At 41.6% G+C, this 22,161-nt stretch overlaps 3 protein-coding genes across 5 annotated transcripts; 1 reads left to right on the forward strand and 2 right to left on the reverse strand.

Moving 5' to 3' along the window:
* The first annotated feature begins 754 nt into the window (after positions 1-754).
* Positions 755-2,073, forward strand: gpr173 (G protein-coupled receptor 173). Of its 2 annotated transcripts, XM_071529132.1 has the most exons (2): positions 755-845; positions 881-2,073. In XM_071529132.1, exons 1-2 carry the CDS (start codon positions 761-763, stop codon positions 2,071-2,073), a joined length of 1,278 nt encoding a protein of 425 aa, XP_071385233.1. In that variant the 5' UTR covers positions 755-760. The 2 variants fall into 2 exon arrangements, with proteins under 2 accessions (XP_071385233.1, XP_071385231.1); XM_071529130.1 differs by lacking the exon at positions 755-845 and having other exon boundaries at positions 889-2,073.
* Positions 2,074-10,443: 8,370 nt separating this feature from the next.
* Positions 10,444-17,824, reverse strand: LOC139652153 (histone-lysine N-methyltransferase SUV39H1-like). Of its 2 annotated transcripts, XR_011695739.1 has the most exons (7): positions 17,785-17,803; positions 16,590-16,735; positions 15,349-16,008; positions 14,999-15,145; positions 13,971-14,100; positions 12,433-12,813; positions 10,444-10,509 (listed from the first exon to the last, which is right to left on the reverse strand). XR_011695739.1 is itself a non-coding variant. In XM_071529124.1 (6 exons), exons 1-6 carry the CDS (start codon positions 17,801-17,803, stop codon positions 12,680-12,682), a joined length of 1,236 nt encoding a protein of 411 aa, XP_071385225.1. In that variant the 5' UTR covers positions 17,804-17,824; the 3' UTR covers positions 11,266-12,679. The 2 variants fall into 2 exon arrangements, 1 of the variants encoding a protein (XP_071385225.1); XM_071529124.1 differs by lacking the exon at positions 10,444-10,509 and having other exon boundaries at positions 11,266-12,813; positions 17,785-17,824.
* Positions 17,825-19,233: 1,409 nt separating this feature from the next.
* LOC139652148 (organic solute transporter subunit alpha) lies at positions 19,234-22,085 on the reverse strand. Its single transcript, XM_071529113.1, has 7 exons — positions 22,019-22,085; positions 21,626-21,777; positions 21,395-21,468; positions 20,875-21,030; positions 20,570-20,681; positions 19,873-20,125; positions 19,234-19,685 (listed from the first exon to the last, which is right to left on the reverse strand). The coding sequence occupies exons 1-7, from the start codon at positions 22,083-22,085 to the stop codon at positions 19,234-19,236; spliced, it is 1,266 nt and encodes a 421-aa protein (XP_071385214.1).
* Positions 22,086-22,161: the final 76 nt, after the last annotated feature.

The following is a 22,161-nucleotide window of genomic DNA, read 5'->3' on the forward strand; positions in this document are numbered from 1 at the left end:
TCGCTGGCTTTTCAAACGGTAAAACAGTTGAAGAACATTTCACAGGATTACAAAGATGTAATCAATCAACAATCAACAATAATGTAAAACGCATCACTTCCCGTGCGGCAGAGGATTTTTCCCAGGAAACACCTACCAGACACCGGATGTTTAGAACAGCAAATGGAAAATCTTTCATGAACTGGCTATAGGTTGAATCACTATTGAGTTATATCAGTGGAATCAGTTAGAAGTAAGCTACTATTGCTCAGTAAAGGAGGGAGGGGGGATATTCAATAAACCAGTTAACTGGTTTATTCGTGGTAACAGGGAGACTCAATCACAGGGTATTAAAGGTTCATGTAAACAGATTAACCTGAATAACGCCTTAACGTGAGCACGGCCATATAGCTGGGTTACTCTGACTTTGAAAAGTGATCCCTGGCCTTATTGCACATTATTATCCCTATAATGTGGTGAAATGATGGTATGGTGTATGCATGTGGCCTGAAACAGTGTAGTAAGTTAGTAGGTAATGTACTATCATTTTACTAACTGCAACAGTAGTAGAACTTTGAAATCCATACATGGAATTGGTGATTTATGAGATCTGAATAGCCTACAAATACTAGTTTTGCAAATATTCCTTGTACATCTACACCAGAGGCTGATCCAAAGTCCTAATCCCCAGTCTGCTCTGATTGTTTTCAGGCTCTTGGAGGAGACCAGGAGGTGAGACACAACACTACACCAAAAAAGGGACCGTGCTCGAAATGGGGCGATGCGGATTGAAGTGTTCCTGTTCCATGTGAACTCCAGAGCGGAAGCAACCACGAGGACGAAGGCAAGGCCAGCTGAAGGAGGCGGCGGCGGAGGAGTGGTGGCTTTGGTGATAAAAGAGAGTGTGGCATGGGAGGGGGGGCGTACGGGATGGCAAATGGGAATGAGAGCAGCGAAGGGCCGGGCGGGCCCATGGGAGCAGTGGTGGCCACCACAGGAGGTATGGTAGCTGGGGGTCCTTCCTCAGCTGTCTCCACCTATCTCAAACTGGTGCTGCTGGGCCTGATCATCTGCATCAGCCTGGTGGGCAACTTGGTGGTGTCTCTGCTGGTGCTGAGGGACCGGGCCCTGCATAAGGCGCCGTACTACTTTCTGTTGGACCTGTGCCTGGCGGACACCATTCGCTCGGCCGTCTGCTTCCCCTTCGTGCTGGTGTCCATCAAGAACGGCTCTGCCTGGACCTACAGTGTGCTGAGCTGCAAGGTGGTGGCCTTCATGGCGGTGCTTTTCTGCTTCCACGCCGCCTTCATGCTTTTTTGCATCAGCGTGACACGATACATGGCCATCGCCCACCACCGCTTTTACTCCAAACGCATGACATTCTGGACGTGCGTGGCGGTGGTGTGCATGGTGTGGACACTGTCGGTGGCGATGGCTTTCCCGCCCGTTTTTGACGTGGGCACCTACAAATTCATTCGCGAGGAGGACCAGTGCATCTTCGAGCATCGCTACTTCAAGGCCAACGACACGCTAGGCTTCATGCTAATGCTGGCTGTGCTCATCCTGGCCACACATGTAGTCTACATGAAGCTACTTCTCTTTGAGTACAAGCACCGCAAGATGAAGCCAGTCCAGATGGTGCCAGCCATCAGTCAGAACTGGACCTTCCATGGGCCGGGGGCCACGGGCCAAGCGGCGGCCAACTGGATCGCGGGCTTCGGCCGGGGCCCGATGCCACCCACTCTGCTGGGAATCCGGCAGAACTTGCACAACCAGAACCGGCGCCTGCTGGGCATGGAGGAGTTCAAAGCAGAGAAGCAGCTTGGCAGGATGTTCTACGTGATCACCCTGCTGTTCCTGGTGCTCTGGTCTCCCTACATAGTGGCTTGCTATTGGCGGGTGTTTGTTAAGGCCTGCACAATACCCCACCGGTACCTCTCCACCACGGTGTGGATGAGCTTTGCCCAAGCCGGGGTCAACCCTATTGTCTGCTTCTTCCTCAACAAAGACCTGAAGAAAGGGCTCCTGTCCCACCTACCAGCCTGCTGCAGGACTAAACCTCATCTGCCACGAGAGCCTTATTGTGTCATGTGAGCAGAGATGCTGATCTGAACATGGAGAAAATGAGGGGGCGGCAGAGAGATTGTTGTTGGAGGGATTATTTGAGTTATTGTGGCCTTTGATTCAATGCAAGATTCTTTTAAATAGTGGGTATAAACTAGTGAGTTTAAGGGTAAAAACACTGGAATGGTAAGCATGTTTCTCCATTTTACTACCCTTTTTCGCTTAAAACAACAGTATACAGAAAGGTAGAACTTTTACTTGTACTTTTTACAACAGGGGGAAAATACTTTCATAGCAAAAACATGCTATCAGTGTGGAAGCGAAGCCAGAGAAACAGCCACCAACAAATTACATGAGCTGCTTAGTAAGGAAAGACTGAATATTTGATGAATCATTTAAGAGTCCCAGGTTTGACACAAATCTGAGCTGGAATGGTGACAAAAAGAATGCTAAAAACACAATTTTTACTAAGGGGAACCAAAAAGCAGAACTTTAAATGCAGATCGGCAACTTTTCCAGTCTCTAGATGACTCTTAACGGCTGTGCTGACTATTATTTTACGGACATGCAGCAAGATATTTGTAGTTGGATTAACAACAGTGAATGTTTTAAATGATTTGTGCCAAAATAGATACATTCTCAAGTGACGTTAATGTGCTAGATGCATGTTTTCATAGAGCCATTGGATAGCCACATCTTACCCAGAACCCAATGCGGCAATTTTCAATAATTTCTTCATTCATTTTGTTTGCAGCACACCGAACATTCAAGTAGAAATTCAGAGGAGACAAAGAATAATGGATGAACTTCATTGAACTAGTTGTCTGAGATTGAGCTAAAGCTTCGTATTGATCATCAGTGTAAGTTAGTGGTTCTGTGAAGGCTCTCCACTGCATGAGGAACGTAGCATTACGACTTCCTCTATCTGCTTGAATCAAAGGCATCAGTGACAGTAAACATTAAGAGAGGTGATGCACATCTGGTTTCCATGAGTGGCTTTATTTATTTATTATTTATTTTCTTTGGTTTGGTATTTGTTCACATTTGTCTATCCTGAAATAATTCATATATAATTTATTTTGATATTTTTTTATGTTTCAACCTTTTATTCTGTGTTGATGGGAGCTAAAACAAGCTAGTGTCCTTCAGCGGTGACGGCAGAAATTATACTATGGAAATGTATGTGTGCTGTTCCTACTCTGATTTGACCAAATAAGGCAGCAAGACAATATAGGAAGCTGTTCCTACGAATAGTTTTGATTCTGTGTCTCACTTCACGGCAGTGAGTAAGAACTCACCAAGTATCGGCAGAAGTGTGGGTTGATAAATGCAGGCTTTGATTTTTAAGATTGAGATAATGGAAATATTATGGGCGTTCAATGTGTGATCAGCTATAAGATAATGGCACAACAGAGGTTTCTCAAGAAACAGCATTACAAACCACATAATTTATACAACTGACCCAAAGGCAGAGTCTGATCACAGTTGTCTTCAATTCTACTGTCACTTATAGGGAAGTTAACAGGAAGCTGTCAAGCAGTTTTTTCTTTTAAAGCCATGCTGGATACATGTGAAAAACAGTAGAACTCAAGTGAAATGTGAAAACACACGACCAAGGCACAGCCCATACCTTCTCCCCTACAGTACAGACAGAGACAGAGACGGGGCTTCAGGTCACAACAGGAAGGTGGAGGCTAGCAAACACCATGCAGACTCTCCTCACTCACACCTATGCTGACATTCCCATGTGCTGTCAGCTTTAAATCTAGCTGTAAGTGTGTCTACTGCATTATGACACAGACGACATACTTGTCCATGTGCTTTCACATACTTTGTTGTTGCTGCTGGGAAACAAATGCATGCCTAATAAAATCAGCTCCTCTTTAACCACAGCGAGCTAACTGCAGTGCAGCAGTGTGAGGACAACAGATCTGTCAGAAGAAGTGGCTTAAAGGAAAAATCCACTCTAAAACACTTAAAAATCACTTATTGACAATATTCCTTGCATTTCTGGGTCCATTTTGTTGTTTAGTGGTGTCATTTGTATTCCTGTGGATAACTTTGGATACATTTTCCAGCGCAACTACAATGTAGCGACAATGTTCAGCTGTCTAAAATGTTGTTTATCTTTTCTACAGCAGCCATTTTGCTGCTACGGCCAACAATCATACAGGGAGAAATACATCGTAGAAGAGACCAATTTCTCCACTGACTAGCCTCAATAGACCACAATGCAATGCAGCCACAAGACATGTTGTGTTTACATTAGGGGGGCGTGGTCATGATTATAGACACGCCCGATGTTCATGAACTAGTTGGCTAGCTAGCTATATTTACAAGCCCAGCTTTGTTTGAAAGCAACAAGCCCACGCCTCTTTCTCTGGGGGTTGTCATGAGGGATTCTGGGAAATGTAGGAAATAACTAATCGAAGTAAAGGCAGGTTGAGGGAAAGTGTCAACACCAGAAAAGTAAATTGCAACACTTCATCACAAAATTACTCCTGGAATGCATTGAATATACAGACTGAGGATGTTGATCAGAGGGGGGATTTTTCCTTTAAGTTTTATCACTCTATTGATGCAGAAAGATCCACAGCAAGTATGTGGCATTTTAAAAAGTAAGACAAAAGCAACAATATTGTCACTCAGTACTAGCTTGTAGTATTTTTCCCTGTGTTCTGATTGCAGTAAATCTGTCATTATTAGAATTTGACAGTATTACTAACCCCAGTTGCCATTTTGCCACTCCAAATCAATTAATTTTTTTTATGTCAATGCAATTGTTTGACATTAGTAACAAATATGTAAAACACCAAAACACTGCTGTATCATACAGCTCATTAAAACACACACACACACACACACACACATACACAGAGGTGTGAGGTGGTGCATTGATTGGTGATTGACAGGAGGTGGGTCATCCCTTCCCAAGAGCTTCCCTTACTGGTTGGAAGAATTAGCTTACAGTATCATTTGAGGTTATTGCAATGTTGGGAATCTTATTGCAACCAATTGCAGAAACTTGTATTATCTATTAAATATTAGTGGATATTGGGAACTTTTATGAGGAAAAATCCCAGAAAGCTGACCGAAAACGTTTGGCCAGGTTGTACCATGGGTGCCATGTTGCCACCCCTTGTTCCAGAACAAAGAAGAGCTGCTAATATGTAAGAATACTGTCCACAAAGTCTCCATGGTGGCCTAGCGTATTTAGCAGGAATATGGAGCCAAAATGGCTGCCACCAAACACGTGAGATTCCCAAATAAATCTGGTTCAGTCCACATCAACTTTATGTGAATGTTTAATCTTACAGTAGAACAATGCTTCATTTTACATAAGAATGAAATCATTATTATCACTTCACACGAAGGATTTAGGATGGTGCAGTAGAGGGCAAAATCTGCCGCTTACTATTTTTGCACAAATCTAGTTGAATTGACGAACTGTGCTTCTTTCTTATTTCTCTCTGAAAATGAGCTTTGACTCAACGTGGAATTCAGGCGGAAAGTGTAGGACGGGACACAGAGATTGTAATTTGTGAGTGAATGTCTGAAAACATGACATGGCCCTTAAGATGGAGGGTGAACTGTGTGTTTTGGGTTTTTTAGGCGCCCCTTCTCTGCCGTGGCATAGAAGAACAGCAGCATGCCACAGAGAATTGCTAATCTTTTTTTGTTTTTTTTTTGTTATTTTCAGCGTTATGGCCTTACTTGATAAAAAAAAAAGTTAAACCAATGCAAGAAAGAGCTGACAAATGTGTCTCTTCTGTATGCGCTGAAGTCATTAAAGAGGGGGAAAACACAACACTGTGTATACTAGTGACATTTGGAAGACGCATCACTCTTCCCCCTCGCAACCTGGAGGAACTCTGGTCACAGACTGTAATGATGATGATGGGGGTAAATGATGGGGGTTGAAAGGAGAACGCTCAAAATTTAAAAAAAAACGAGTGTCCACTTTTGAGGACTGAGGGAACTTTTCAAAAAACATCTGACAACTGAAGGAGTTGACAGAAGCCCTTCCCGGATTATCGTGGAACTGTTTTTTTTTTTTTCTCAGTCTCTTCCCTCTCAGATCGACTCGGGGAGGGACGGGGGGGGAAAAGACTGGTCTCTCCATTTTCATTTCTAAGAACAAAGCTTGAAAAAAAAAAAAGTGTGGATTTGCGGTTAGTGCTGGAAAGGAAGCCTGACAGTGCTTTTTTTTAGTTGCTTCAGGCGGATTATCTTTTGTAAATTTACTGTGACCTCTGTACTATTTAGTGTGTATTATATTGACAGCAAACTAACTTTGGAAATGCAATGGGACGGAGGGGGTTCCCGCTCATCGTATTTTTACCGCGTGTGTGTGTTTCTATATGTAGGTATGAATGTGCGTATGTGTAGATGACAGCTAGAGGGGTGAAGCAGGGAAGCGCGAGGGGGAAAATACTGACCAGATACACATTGCATTTTGAAGACATCACTCCTGCAAACGCTTCCTCGGTATTTCTCATCCCGACCCTGTTCCTGACACACAGATTTGAATGTGTTTAAAACCAATGAAGTTTACTCCAAATCCCTTTTTCTTTTTTTTTTTTTAGATATTTACTAGGTTATCAATTGGACTGGATTTTGTTCTTACACATTAAGGGATAATGAAGGTAAAGACGAGGGATCTGGACAGGTCAAATATGATTGCGTACACTGGTTTCTTTTTGAATGTGTCACTGAAGAATAAATAAGTAAAAGATTTGTGGTATCAATTTGAAAATTTTCAAGTAACCAGGTGTTGTACAGACAATACACCTGGTAGTTTTGACAGCAATTGCTCAAATTGCTTTTCTCTTTAACCTCTGCCTTTTGTCTATAAGATTGGGCCAATAACAGACCCAAGTGAGGCAAGTACCAATTTGACAACCGAATGTCTCAATGACTCTTTAGTTGGTAGTTCTGCTGTGTTTCTATTATGTGGTAAAGACACACAATAGTGTAATTTTAAGAGAACATTTCTCTCTAAGACGAGGCAACACAGCGACTGTATATCTTTGAGAGAACCTCAAGATATCTTTGAAAGGAGACGGGGCCTAAGGATTCTCCAAATACTTGTTTCAGTTTAGCCTTTAAGAAGAACATGAAATGTCAAAGGTAAAAAAAACAACATCTAAACGCATCCTGCAGTCGAGTTTCAGACATAAAACACCAGAGGTTTGACGGGTGCCAAAGGAAGTTTATTCTGACCGCTGAAAATCATGGAGGAAAGCCTGATGGTGCGATTTCCCTTTTTTCTGTATTATTAAAAAAACTGGTTGAGCTGTTAAGCATGTCTCTGGCGATTTATGATTTTTGTTGTTGGTTTTGTAATGAAAATAAATTTCCTTTGAAATGATCTGGAGATTATTATGATTAACCATGACAACAAGTCTGTATGTCTCGCATAATGAAAACACCACAATAGACCATTAAATGGGGAATTTCTGATTATGCAAGGCTTAAATTCAAGTGTTAAACCACTATAACGTCCTTCAGACTCTGCCATTTTTTAAATTTCTCTTAAGATTTTGAAGTTCTGCTTCATAAGGACCATAATCAGCTGTGCTCAGACAGAAAAGCTCCTCTCTGACTAAACTGTGACTTGTCAAGGCGATCTGAGGGAGCTTGTGTCACCAAAATCATCTTCACTTTCATGAAGACACTGTCAAAACAGATTGGGCCTATTGTTGTTAATGGAACAGGAGTTCATTTAGGCAGACGATTTGTGAAATCTGTCACACGAGGTTCACATTGAAGAACGTTTCCACATTACTGACTTTGCTCATAAGAAATGTCCTCGTACCCAATCAGCCTCCTTGCAGTGTAGATTAAAGGAAAACTCCCCCCTAAAACACTTTAAGGCAAAGTCATTCATTGCTGAAACGTAATCAACAGAATCTTTAAATCAATTCTAAACTCGACTGGAAGCCAGTGTAAGTTCGCTGAATGAGCTGTTTGATCTCTTCTGTAAGTTACAAGTCTAGCTGCTGCATCCTGAACTAGTTGCAGGCAGTAAGAGCTCCATGCAGCAGAGTTAGAGTAATCAATACAAGATGAAATAAAGGCATGAATAACTTCCTCAGAGTCACAATAGGATAGAAATGACCTCATTTCAGAGGTATTTCTCAACTGGCCACAACAGAACTGAGCAACTCTTTGAACTTAATTCTCATCATTCAGACCAGAATCAAAAATGACTCCCAAATTTCTGGCAGCTGGTTTAATGTTAATTTGCCAGGTTGCCGTGATTACCATGAATTGTACAAATTACAATGGTGGGGCAAATATAAAAGCTTCATCTTCATTAAGGTGAAGGAGGTTTTGACATCTAACATTAAAGAATGTTAAGGGTTGTTGTATACTTAGTTGTACAGCTGTGTATCAGCACAGCAGTGAATATTACAGGACCAAGAAGGAGTTTCACACCACCGCCTGCCTCTTGGTGGACGCTCCTTGGGTTGACAGCAATACAGTTCATGACACACTTAAACTGGCACCACTGGCACCTATTAATGACTTAAGTTCACTAAAGTGTATTATTATTATTATTACCACTACTACCATACCCCATTCATTGGCCCTTTTTTGTCTTTTAAACCACTTGCCCCTTACTGTAAATCTTTTGCCCATTCACAATCTAAATGGGGGGCACATACACAATTCTCAACTGTCTAAAAGCTTCAAAATCCTTCTTCAGAAATTCAGAAATTCTTTGAATTTAACCATTGAACTACAGAAGCAATTACACCTTTGACTGGATATACTGTACATGGACAGGCTATTTCAAGGACAGAGCGACTGTTCCTAATTAGTTAATTTCCCAACTCATGGCCAGATCATTTTCAATCAGTTTTAATCAACAACACTGTTAATACTGCGAAGGGTGTTGTTGCTCAATATGAAAGAATATACTGCTCCTATGGATCCTATGCATCTAGCATCAGTGGTGGTTGGTGGTAGCTGAGAATATAACCAGTGCAAGTTTGTGTACAAATTTGGTGTGTTTTATGCAAAAAATGTGTCCAATTTCCAAACTTTTGAAGACCTGAACATGATCAAATTCATTTTTCATACACCGTACAGTTCCAGCCCTGTGAAGGAACCTTGAAAATCTGAGCTGAGTTCATGACAAGCTTCTCTAATTAAAAAGGAAATTTGGGCAGAAGTTATGAGCTGAACAGTTGGTGAGTACCAGCCAAACGCTCAACGGCAGCAACTGTTTCCACAGCATCTGAGAAGGAGCCAGCAGAAAACAAAGCAGCATTCCATTTAGATTTCGGAGCACCTTGCTGCATAAATCTGCATATTAATGAGGAAAGCTACTCCAACTCCTTAATGATTTAAGATATGGAATTCATATTAATACCACCCATGTAGTATGTGGAGACAAGTATGATGACAGAAACATTTACTAATTAATGCATTAATTGGCTGATCTCATTCGCATAACAGGCTATGTTTAATATATCATGGTGCTTATGGCGGGACGTTAGGCAGCTCAAGTGCCTCTTGTTGTGATTTGTTATCCTGCATCACATCCTTGGAAAACCTAATAATTAGGAAAATCACTTTATGATTAAAAAAAAGATACATTTTCAGTTCATGTGCTCCTTCATAACTCATAAGAATGACAGAGGTGAGCAGGGTGTGGTGGGATGAGAGGGAAACTGCTGATTCCCCAAATACATGGGACAGTTTAAGTGCCACCAGGTAATGTGTATGATTGGAGAAAGCCGGGATGAATGAGGCAGAATTATTGGTTGAAGTCATATACATGAGTCTGAGATCCGGGATGAAGACTAAAAAGCCTTGTTCTCAAGCCAAAAAAGCAAATAATAAAGCAGTGTTATTACAGTAGTTTGCATGGTGATATATTAGCTCCTCACCAGACATTTCTGTTCTATCTCTGCTCTAATTAGTTAGCTTACTCCTCTCTATTGTGCAAATATGACTTTATTATTTGTCAATTACAGGCCACCATAAGCTGTGCCAGAGACCTGTTGTTGTTGCAATTCCCACTGGTCGCCTATAGAGGTCAACAAAAGTCATAGATTACTTAATGCCCCTTTAAATCCCCAATTTATTAGACTACATTAATTTTGTTATGTATATTCAGATTCTTTTAGACTTGTATAGTTTTTGCAACTTTCTACACCCAGCTGACTCCAGTATTTAGACACACATCATTGAGTTAGAGGATAAAAGCCACATTTGACCTAAACTGCTCCTGAAAGACATCCGCTGAGCCTCCTGCCCATCACTGTGGTCCCAGTGAGTGAGTGGCTGGTTGACCCAGACACTGGCCATCTGGCTCATTTGGCTTGATCATCCTTCATTCCACTCACCTACTTGTGTTTGTTCGCCCGGTGCTCACAACGTCCTGATCCCTCACAAATCCAGCCAATCCAATAAGACTTCCTGTCACAGGTGTCTCTTTCTGCAGGGAGCCACCTAGCCATGACAACATATAGTGTTGGGTATTACTGTCTGGCCACACTCACCAGTGCTATGGCCTACATTCTCATCAGAGCAAGTCAGGGCAAGACTGACAGAACAAGCAGTGTGATTCACAGAATGGAGCAGACTTTGATGTCATGACACCCCCCCCCCCCCCCCAAACAACTCAATTTCTAAAAGTAAAAGTAAAAATAAGTACAGTTTTCTGTACTTATGGTGTGAATTGTCTCTGAATAAACGCTTAAGTCGAGAGTAAATTAAAATGAACTAGGGTTGGACCAATATATAAGGCTGATATTGTCCTCAACTAAATATCAGGTGCTGTTTCAGAGGCTTTTCCACCCTGACAAGAATAAAAATTCTGGGGGAAAAAACACTGAATACTTGGAATATTTTGAAAACGGATACTGATACTGAATATCGGCGACTTCAGTCTAAACATATCTGCATCGGCCTTCAAAAAGTCGTATCAGTTGAACTACAGAAGTAAGCATAAAGCCATCATGCCTGCCTACATAAAGAGGACTGTATTACATAATAGAGCTAAGGTACTGGAGGAGGGAAACTTATTGTGTAATGTGGTCTAGTCAAAAGCACCATCTAGTGGTAGGCATTGGTGGTAAAAATCACCCAGCGCACTGTAGTTTTATTAACAGAACTTATAGATAAATTAGTGATAAAAAAAATTGAAGCTTAAAAGAATGCAAAGTTATCTTTTTTTAGCCATTTATTTACATTGTTTTTGTTCTCAACCAATAAGAGCCACACTGATAAAACAAGCATTAACGACTAAAATGCTTAAATATCAAGGACATAGTAAAATAACCAAGGATTTGGCCGCCAAATAGATACTGTACAGGGGCAGTGACATGAGAGAGATGACGGATAAAAAATGTAACTGGATATGAAGTCATTAGAATTTCACAGCATATAAATGATACAAAGTAAGTAGTGGCACAGGGCAGTTATCCAGGTGTTAGACTGGCCTATAAAATTGATTTCCATGGTATCTGTAATCGACGATCTCCATGAAATCCCCATTTGTCTCAACACCGGACTTCTGTGGTCTACTGAAGGAGCATCATGAAAATAAAATCAACCCGACATGAAAAATAACATCCAAACTGCAAATCATAAATGATAAATCGAACAGGTCATTTCAGACTGCATGTTTATGGATGATTGAGTTTTGTCAATGTTTGGTGTGGAATTCCAAAAGCTTTCAGTGTCTCATAGGTTCCAGTGTTCTGAGCAACCTCCACCTCTACTGGGTTTTGAACATCGTAATGAATATTACCACAGCACAAACACAGTTTCATGTCTTATTTGCTCCCACCGGTCTGTTAGCAGGATGAAGTTAATTTCACTGTAAAAGGACGTGACTCGGTGAGCTCTGCTTAAGACACACTGGATGTCGACTAGGACTCAAAAACCAGCTCCAACTCAGATTTAAATGTTGGATGTTTTGAAGATGGGTTTCCAAAAAACATCCCACCACCACGCCCCGCTAAATCCATCTTACATCAGAACCAGGATGAACTCTGAGTCACAAGATAAAAAAAAAAAAAAAAAAAAAAAAAAAGCAAGCTATAAATTGCATATGACACTACAAATCACAATTTAGCTAAAAGATTTTAAAAACAGGGAAAACCCCACTCAATTCACATTTAATTTTATCTTGGCCAACTCACTGCTGATTGGAGAACATAAACAAGTCTCTGTCAAAGCAACAAATGAGAGCCAAGACTGGATGATCAACTACAAAAAAATTCCTGCACCATTGACGATGGATGGGACAACAACTTTGTGAACATAATGAAAACACCCAGGGTGGTTTTATGGGGATGAAAGAAAATGTTCTGCCTGGCAACTGTGAGCACTACGATGAAGTTAAACTCATTGGAAGCAAATGCTCACCTAACAGCCCCACTGATGCACAACGTCTTCAATTCATAGGAAACCGAGCAGCTCCAGGTTTTGTCTGAGTACATCACAGATCTGAGTCTTCGGGCTGCGGTTTTTAACCTTGGGGAAGAGTTGGTCATGTTCACAAATATCCAACAGTTTAAGAAACGGCAACGAAAATAAAACATTCATATAAAAATCTGTACAATTTTCCACATCTTTAGACAGACAACGGTGTTGTGTTTCAAGCAGTCCCATGTCAGAACAGGTATTTTCGACAGGAGTCCGACCCACACCGGCACTCGACGCGAATCCTCTTCTTTGGAGAGCTGGGGAGTCCTGCTAAACTGAAACTGGAGTCCATTCTGGTGCTTTCTGTGTCGACTGGATCAACTGGAAACATAAAAAAGTTGCCAAGTTTATTCTGCCGTCTCATGTCTTTTGAAATGGCCATCAAAGAGACGCACTGCATCCAAACTCTGCATAACAGACACACTGAACCCAGATTGCTGTGCATCAGTTACATTTTGCAATTTGAACAATTTGTGAAAAATCAAAAATCACAAATCAATCACAATTTTGAAAAATGATTAGCAACAAACAGCAAAACCCCTACCATTTAAAAAAAAAAATAAAAATAAGGACTTATGAATAACAATTTTAAAGTTAGTCCAAAGAACTTGTCAACATGCAGATGATTACTTCTTCACTCCAGGGTTTTGACCACAATAATCACAGAAAAACTTCAAATCAACATCTACGATACAAAGTTCAAAACACAAATCCTTCCTTGTACAGAGCTAAAAGGGGCACTGAAGTAAGGAAGTCATTTTGAAATACATTTAATTTTAGTTTATAAGAGAAAAGACCCGTTTGTTGACTGCAGTTAGTAGAGCTGGTCAACATTACCGATGCCCACCTACCTCTTTCAAACTGTGCTGATAATTATGCATCATAAGGACAAAATTAGCTTTAGCTTCACATCATCATCCCTTTGACTCTCTGCCATACAGTTTAAAGCCTGTTTAGTTCCACAGTTGAATAAATAATAAAAATGTCACGAAGAAGACTGTGAGCCAAGACAGATCTGCAGTAAATGAGCATCTCCTGCATGTTGATAAGTCTCTCCACTTCTCCTCCTCCCCGTGCTTTTGACTCCGGCTTTATTACATTATAGTACCCATCTAGACTGATATCAATACCTTTAACAGATTTGACAACACAGTACTTTAGTATTGTGGTATATCTGGTTGTAATATTTATTAACCAAATGTCCAATTTGGAGCTGGTTTAATTGACTGGCCAATCAGAACTCAACAGAGACCTGCGCTACAAAAAGTTTTTTCCTTTTTTATTCTACATATTTTGACAGTACACAATTTCACCTCGTCTCTGGCAGCAACACAGCATGGTTGTGCAAATGAAGCACATCTTAAATCATCTGGTGCAGATGATTTAAGATGGATGACCAGGTGTTTCTGCAACACCAATATGTCATCATGTTGTTTGGGTTACATCATGCTTACAACTATCCATCAGAACACACTTACGTTGCATCTTGTAGTCGAAGGTGAGCTCCTCTCCTGCCCGAATAGCCCGTGTTGAAAATAAAGCTATTCTTGGAAGCCTCTCATCAAGGTTTTCGATGAACACATTGTATACCTGCAAGTTGGGGTTGCACTACAAAAAGAGATAACAAAACCATTTGTCAGGGCCTTTTTCAGTTTTTCAGTAACAAACAGCTGTTCAGTGGCTTTGAATAATATTTTGTCTACTTAGCTCTCTGCTCTTGCTGGCACAGGTATTCACTGCCCTGTAATAATCTGCGCAGACTATTACAATGAGAGAGCCCAACGCTCAGATTACTCTGCATTACACTGTCAATATGAATGAACATGTTTGTAACTATTTACTTCCATTTCAGACATCACAACAATTTTCCATGTTGTGAGTACCAAGGAAGTTAAACTGGATAAGTATGTGTACATTGAACTACTAAACCTGCATTCACACTGTGAGCAACATGATCAACAAGTGACCAGAAGCTGATTCATTTCCTATAGAGCTGGGCAACCAAGGAAACTCAGCCGATATATAGCTGGTCGACAAGAAAAGCTGGCAGCAGCTGAACTTGTCACTGTCAACAACAATTCAGATATCTCTGCACTTCCTTGTTTTCCTTCCAATGTAATTTAATTTCATGCATACTAGCTCTGCTGGGCAAGTGCAAAATGGTGAAAGGTGAAAAGTTGATTACAACCATTCAAAGCTTCCCTGCTCTCTGCAACTTTAATTTGAAAGACTACAGGAATAAACATCTCTAAAATTATGCTTGGAGAACGGTTCCATCCATCATTGGGGTCAATGGTAAGCTCAGAGTTATTTACTATTTATTTTCAATAAATCCAATCTAATTAGTGCCTGCTAGCTTGCCATATTAACTCATCAAAATTATGTAATGTTGTTGTAGCTGCAGAACACTACATAAATGCAATCAGAACCCCGCCCACAACTGGTCAGGACAGAGCGACCCGTCAACCAAGCTGCTTGCAGTGCGAACGCACTTTAAGATACTCACACTGTGGTTGACAAAATGGGAGATGTTGCCTTGGTGAGCAGCATCCACTGTGTATACGTCTTCCACATAGTCCAGGTCAAACAAGTACGTAGAACCTTGGCGGTCGTACACGTGACCCCTCTTCTCTGCTTCGTCTGTTGTGATGATCTGAGGAAATATGACAGAAAGTCCACAAATTGGTAGGATGACATTTCTGTGAATAATAATTAATAATTATAATTATTTTGGCCGATACAAAATTATTCTCGGCAGGTAGATGGTTTTAAGTTTACCAGCCCTTGGTAAGTGATCCAAAAAGTTACAAAATTAGGAGGCTGATAAAGAGATAAACTCTTTGCAAAAAGGCCTACCTCTCCCACATACTCCATGACAAAGGTGTTCTTCTTAATATGCTGCAGTGTGCGGACTCCCCATCCCCGGCCGTTCTCTGTCTTAAAGATGCAAAGGTCGAACTGGATGCCCTTCTGCACCACTCTGTTGGGACAGTCGGGCCCACAGCTGCAGCGGGAGTTACACTCGTAGATGGGCTGGCCCGCCCGGACTCGGACCTGCCCCCGGTCATTGTAGGCCATGCGGTGCAGGGAGGCGCCGGGGCAGCAGCCGTTCACAGGCTTGTCTAAACAGTTCTTACACTCACAGCCTACGGCCATCTCGTCCAGTATGATGCCTTGGCCTACCTTGTAGGTGTTGATGTAGGTGAAGCCCTTGGGTGGGCCCTCAAGGTCCACTTCATTCAGGACAAAGATGCGACCTGGATGGTTGCGGGTGTTATTCAAGTGGGCCTCCCAGCGCTGGAGAGTCTGGCGGTGTTTGGCTTTCTGCACCAGTAATGAGGAAACTTCCTTATCCAGCCTTTTAGGGATGCCGCGTCTCTTGTGGCGCCTCAGCTCCACAACCAGGTCCAGGTGGAACTGTTTCATCAGTTTGGTGCATTTGAGGTTCTTCTTGGGTTCCCAGGTGTTGTCCGACTCTGGGTAGCCCCTCCATTTGACCAGGTAGAACTCCTCCTCCTGAAACACACAACATCACGCCTTGAATTTGGGGCAGCTTAACAACAAAGTGAAAGGTGCAAAATTGAGGAGACCAGTACAGAGGTCTCAGTCTAGTAGATCAGATGGATCACACAGGTAGTACTTGACTAACAAAGCTACTATTTTTAAGTGACTTGCATGAGCTGATCCAAGTGTACAAGACATCTGTAGACATGAACAATAGTTGCATGAGCATCATTCCACTCCCGTTGGGCTTGAGACAGAGTGCTGAACAACAGTCCCAGATGCATGGGGAGGTCTGTAGACTACTTGATGCATATGTACAATGTTCCAACACATCAATACTGATCAGTCTCTCCCTGGCTGGTTACTCCATATCATCAGTGAGATGGCAGAGGCAAGAGGGAAAAATGACAAAGACATGTAAAAGTATTCTAGGGAATTCATAAATATGTCAGGAAGGAAGACTGTCACCCAATGTCATATCTTACATTTTTGAAACCCTTCAAAACTACCATAGGTGAGCAGAGCAAATTTCTGGGAATGCAGAGTTGCAGTTAGCAGTTACATAGTGATGTGTAGCACAACTGAAGCCATACCTTGGTTTTCTTGTAGTCACAGAGGAACTCCACCTCATAGTCATTGAAGTTGTGTCTGTTCACCTTCAGCACTTTACAGTGGAGTCTCTTGCGGCGGCACACGGCCTGCAGCTCGTCCCAGGACTGTTTACACGGCACACTGCAATCTGACACAGCAAATCCCTTTAACTAACGTTCATTTTACCCTAGCTATACGAAACTCCATTAAAAATGAGACAATTTAAATGGCCTTGCTTATCGGCAGAGCTGTATGCCTGACAAAACATGACTTGAGACCTTTTACGAATCGACAGGATCCACTGGTCAATTCGGGATACATACAACCCACCAAGCAGCACTCCATTTCGATAAAATCTCAACTGTTGGTTTATACTACTTGCTACCGCTCCTGTCTATTTTGCGTAAGACGATTGTGGGAGTAACAGGCGAACCCATTTTAAAGTTTAAATATAACTGAAATAAATGCTGCTTGGTGTGTTGGATGCATGTCGAATTTAAAAGTGGATCCTAGCGATTTGTAAAAGGTCTTACGTTATGTTCTATGAAGTATGTAACGTTTGCCGATAAACAAGGAAGCGTAAAACTGCGAGATTATTGAATGAAGTTTGGCGTCCGGCTGTCTATTTACAGATCTAAGCTATGTTCGGTTATGCAAGGTTACACATACATACATCTAGTGGGGGTGAAACCAACAACAGCAACTATAAAGCCACACGCATAACGCCATTTAAATGTTTGGAGGTAAAAGTGTCACTTATTCTTCGTGTTATCTGGCGCGTTAAGTTAGCCGAGCACAGTTTAGCCCGCTACAGCAGCCTGGTCCAACAACACAACAAGCCGCTACAACAACTTGATTTACACTTCACAAAGTCCTCAACCTTAGCCAAAGGGTTAGCCTGCTATTATGCAGATACGATGTAAGAGTTTAAAGTCACAAGCGGCTCACTTGCTCACAAAAACAGGTTGCGTTAAACTGCACTACAAGCACTTCAGACAACTACAGTAAGTTAGCTTACAGCACAAAGTCACCATGTTTACCCATTCCGCCGTCTTGTCAATGTTACGTGAACTCAAAGACAGTAACCGCGTACATATTCGAGGTCTTTAGAAATGTATTCGTTTACACTAAAGCAAACAGCGTCTGTAGACAAATATACAATGGAAAATAAATTCAATTATCATCCTCATGGGTTACCTTTCAAATTTTCCGCCATGTTTTCCGCACAGCCGCCAAAATACGAGAAACTACATTGGTGAGGAGGATCCTGCAGGAAGAGACTGTTCTAGCTGCTGATTGGATGGGTTTTGTCTGTCCGCCTTGCTATTGGTGCAGAAGTGGTCAAGGAAATCAGAAGACAGAAGAACTCGTACTTTAAATCGGTTTCGTTGTTCACCAACAAGACATGACAACATGTCTGCTGCTTGATGTAGAGACATAGACTCTCTCTCTCGCTTCCTCATTCTCACAATATTATGAACATACAGGCCATTTCACCCTCTGCATTTGTTGCTTTTGTTTTGAAATGCAACTACAATACCAAATACAATGCAACTAATTTGCTATAAACTTCATGACAGCTGAACCAGACAATGCTGTTTTTTTTTTGTTTTTTTTTTGCGTTTTGCGTTTTTCGTTCCCACGCGTTGGGGGTGCGTGTACTAAGGCTAATTCATTGTTTATTGTTCATCTTGTATAAACGATAATGCCTTATATCTTGTGCGCTGCACAGTTGTACTTGGTTTCATTTTTGCATATTTGAACATTGGTCAACAGGAATACAACACAGTTCCTTATTGGACATAAGAGAGTCACAGATAAGGTAGCCTACATGGCATAAAAGGGCACTGAATATTACAGTTGTCAACCATGGCTTTTTATAAAGCAAAATGAACGATATCAACACATTGACTCAGTGATAAAAATGCAGATTACTACATTTTACTAAAAAACTCAACCTATAATGGGGAACATCAAGATCAAATATTATACAGCAAAAGTCAGGAGAGCTTCTCAGACTGGACTCTACTGGGAAATTATATCACTGCTGTATATATCATACAAATCGTATATGATTTGTACATATTTGTAATAACTCCCATTAACATAATACACCATTAATGTAATAATTTGCAGACAACAGTGTAAATTAACCTAATAAACTTCCCATTAATGTAATAAAGGTTACCCACTGTTAATGAAATAACTTTTTTGCTGTTAACATTTATTATATTGACGGAAAGGTTGAAAATTTCACTGTTCAAAAACATAACTGAACTGATCATGTAATAATAGTCCAGTTGGTTATTAACTAAGATGCTATGTTTAATAAAGTATGAATATGTATCCACTTTGATAGTACATTGTTCCATTTTTGAAAAATTATAAACTCAACCTTCCCGTTAACGTATTAAAACCCAATAATGTAATAATTATTATGGTAACAGAATGGTAGATAACTTATTACACTGATGGGAAATTTATAATGTTAACAGGCTTATTACATTATTAACTGCTGTTATTAGATTAATGGGAAGATATTATGTTTACAGTAGTAACAGGTGATTGAGAAATCTTTGGTGTACATCCATTCTAACACAGAGCTTGGCCTTATATTAACTTTTGCTAAATGCCCTCCACAGACGGTCAGACCACAGTGACATCCTTGGACTCGTCATAGTTAATATCAGCCGTGACAGTTATCCTGGTCAGATCTACACACGGTTCCTCTGCAGGACCGGGTCTCACCGCGCCCCCCGTCCTGCCCGGGCCCTGACCTCTGGCCTGCGGGAAGGGGAAGCCGTCCAGAGGCGCGTGCTCTATTTTGCACAGGCTGTCCTCGCTGTCGCTGTTGTAGCTCGGATTGGAGGCGCCGAAGAAGCAGCGACCGGGCCATGGCTCGTCCGAAGGCAGGCTGGGCTTGTGATGCGCCGTCTGAACGTCTTCTGTTTGAACTGCCTTCTCCAGCAGCCGGACGCTGCCCGGCCTCTGCTCCTCCTCCTCCTCCTCCTGCACGCTCGGCTCCACTTTACGGAACGTGTGGCGGGCGTAGAGGCCGATGCAGAACATCTCCACAATCACACAGTAGTGGTAGATCACTGAGGTAGGACAGAGGACAAGAGAGCTTACCACGGCAGTCTCTTTTTTAAGTGTTTCGCCATCAGCCCCTCTTCAAACTAATCTCCACAATATAACACATACAGTGTAAGAGCATGGTTGAACTACAAACTGGATGGTAAGCATGACCAAGGATTACAAGAGTCCAGATTGTGTGCCGTTACTTACACTGGGACCTGGTGAGGACGGAGAATGGCGGGGTGCAGGGTACGACCTCCAGCGCCCCCATGGTCTCCAGGATGCCGCTCTGCAGGCCACACAGCACCAGCACCACGATGATGCAGATGAACTTGGCCCTCAGTCCGTAGCCGTGCAGTGCGCTCTTTGTGGCTTTGTAAAACAGCAGGTGGCCATAGAAGGACAGCAGGGTCGACACGCCTATGATACCGTTCACATACAAATTGGGGTTGACCGAATCTACCTGGAGGAAAATAAGACAGATGTTAGTGACGTCAATTCATCCCCCAAGGGGCAATTCTCTTTCCTCCCTCTGGATTATATTCATCCTCTTGCATTTTGTGATTAAATTCATTCTGAAAGTATTGCTGTTCAACTTGATTTAAAAGGAGAATACCAGATTCATTTAGAGTTACAGCCCATTTACTTCTGTCTATGTCTAGTTTACATTTCCACCAATCATTTTGCAATGCATGCCTATGTAATTAGATTTTTTTTTTAACAATGAGTTGTTTTTCTTTACAGTGTCAAACCTAGCTGGAAATGAACTGCTGTCCCAGCTAACAAAGACGCCATAAATAAAAAGACATGGATGTGACAAAGTTTGTAAGGCGACTATGTGCTTTTGATTCTAAAAGATCAATGATTACAAAATAAGCAGAGATTGAGGTATGAACGTGTCACTCACATCGCCGTAGTCATACTGTTCATCTGTCCAGAGGACCAGAGTGACGAAGAACAAGATGCTTCGGACTACAGAGAGCTGGAGCACAGCAGCCATCATCCAGCCAAGGCTGCTCCTGTGTACCAGAGGAGAGACACAAAGCTTTCACATATCACATTAGCTGGACATCAAGTCAAATGTATTTACAGAGCACATTTCATACAACGATGCAACTAAAGGTACTTTACAAACTTTTTTGATGAGATAAAAAAAACAGTTGAAAGTGTATGTACTGCATGCATGTGCCGCAACAGTTGGTCCATCTGTACCTGTTGATGGCTACCATGGGGAGGCAGCAGCAGCAGCAGCAGGGGAAAGGATCCGGGGATAAACGCTGTCCAGACAGGACGTCCAGCATACGAGCCTTCCCACCGAAGAAGTCGGTGATCAGGCCCATGAACTTCAGCAGGGTGATGGAGTGGTATCTGTACAGAAAGACACATTCAGTCAGAAGCAGCAGTGTGCAATACCTGCTCAGAGTATCTGCAGACTTCAGGAAGACACATTTAGGACTTAATTGTCTTAAAAGCGGGATCTGTTGTTGAATCTGTTCACAAACGTGTTAAATGTCAGTTTTCAAACTAGCTTAGATTATATTCTGGTTTTCATGGCAGTCAAAAGCCAAATAACCCCCATGTTAAAACTAAGTGGAGTATTGCTTTAAGACATTTTAATACTTTTTAAATTTAGATAATTTAATACTTTTTCAGAGATACCCTGCTGTTAAAAACACCATAATTTGGGCTATGGCTGGTAGGGAAAAAATGTAAATAACCAAAGTTAACTCACAGTGAAGCAATGAAATTACACAGCGAGGAAGAGCGTGGAACATACAGGGCTATTAGGGAGGTCAAGGCAAACACCTGAGATAAAAAGGTTAAGTTTAAGATTTAATGCAACTACACAAAATGCCAAAATGCCTCCAAAAAATGAGTTCAAGTTAGTTCAGATTAAAATTAAGTGGCATTATCACTAGTAGTTATTTTGACAGAAGGAAAGGGAATAAAGAGGTGATGTTACCGGATACATTCCCAATATCCACAAGCAGAGTTGTTTTCGTCTGGAGGAGGGAACACGGCGCAGTAAGAAGCCCACCTCCTCCAGAAACAACGCCAATAAAATCACAGCCAAGCCGGCAGGAATGAGGAACAGCCAGAGCTCATCCTTGATTGCTGACACAAACAACAAAAAACAGATTGTCACACTTATGTATTTCAGACTGGAAATCTTTCTCAAAATAAGATCACAAGCTCCTCTGACTGTTTTCTACTCCCCCTTAATGAAGGTAGTACTCCTTCTGTCTAAAAAAAAATCTGGAAACACCCATTTTCTCATTAGCAAGGGATATGATATAACATAATATCATTACACCTTACCCAACAATAATTTAGCCACTTATGGAGAGCAACTTACCACTGAAGATTTCTGATGACAGTGGGATCTCAGGCCCAATCCAGCTGCAGTTGGCCCCTCTCCCCATCCTGATACTACTCTTCACTCAGTCAACCTGTCAGCAACCACCGAGAAATCAAACATCAACACAAGCAAATTCATCA

This window comes from Centroberyx affinis, unplaced genomic scaffold, assembly GCF_046629955.1.
Source record: "Centroberyx affinis isolate AG114_WGS23_722 - 3 ecotype Tasmania unplaced genomic scaffold, CSIRO-AGI_Caff_v1 ptg001768l_1, whole genome shotgun sequence".
NCBI lineage: Eukaryota > Metazoa > Chordata > Actinopteri > Beryciformes > Berycidae > Centroberyx > Centroberyx affinis.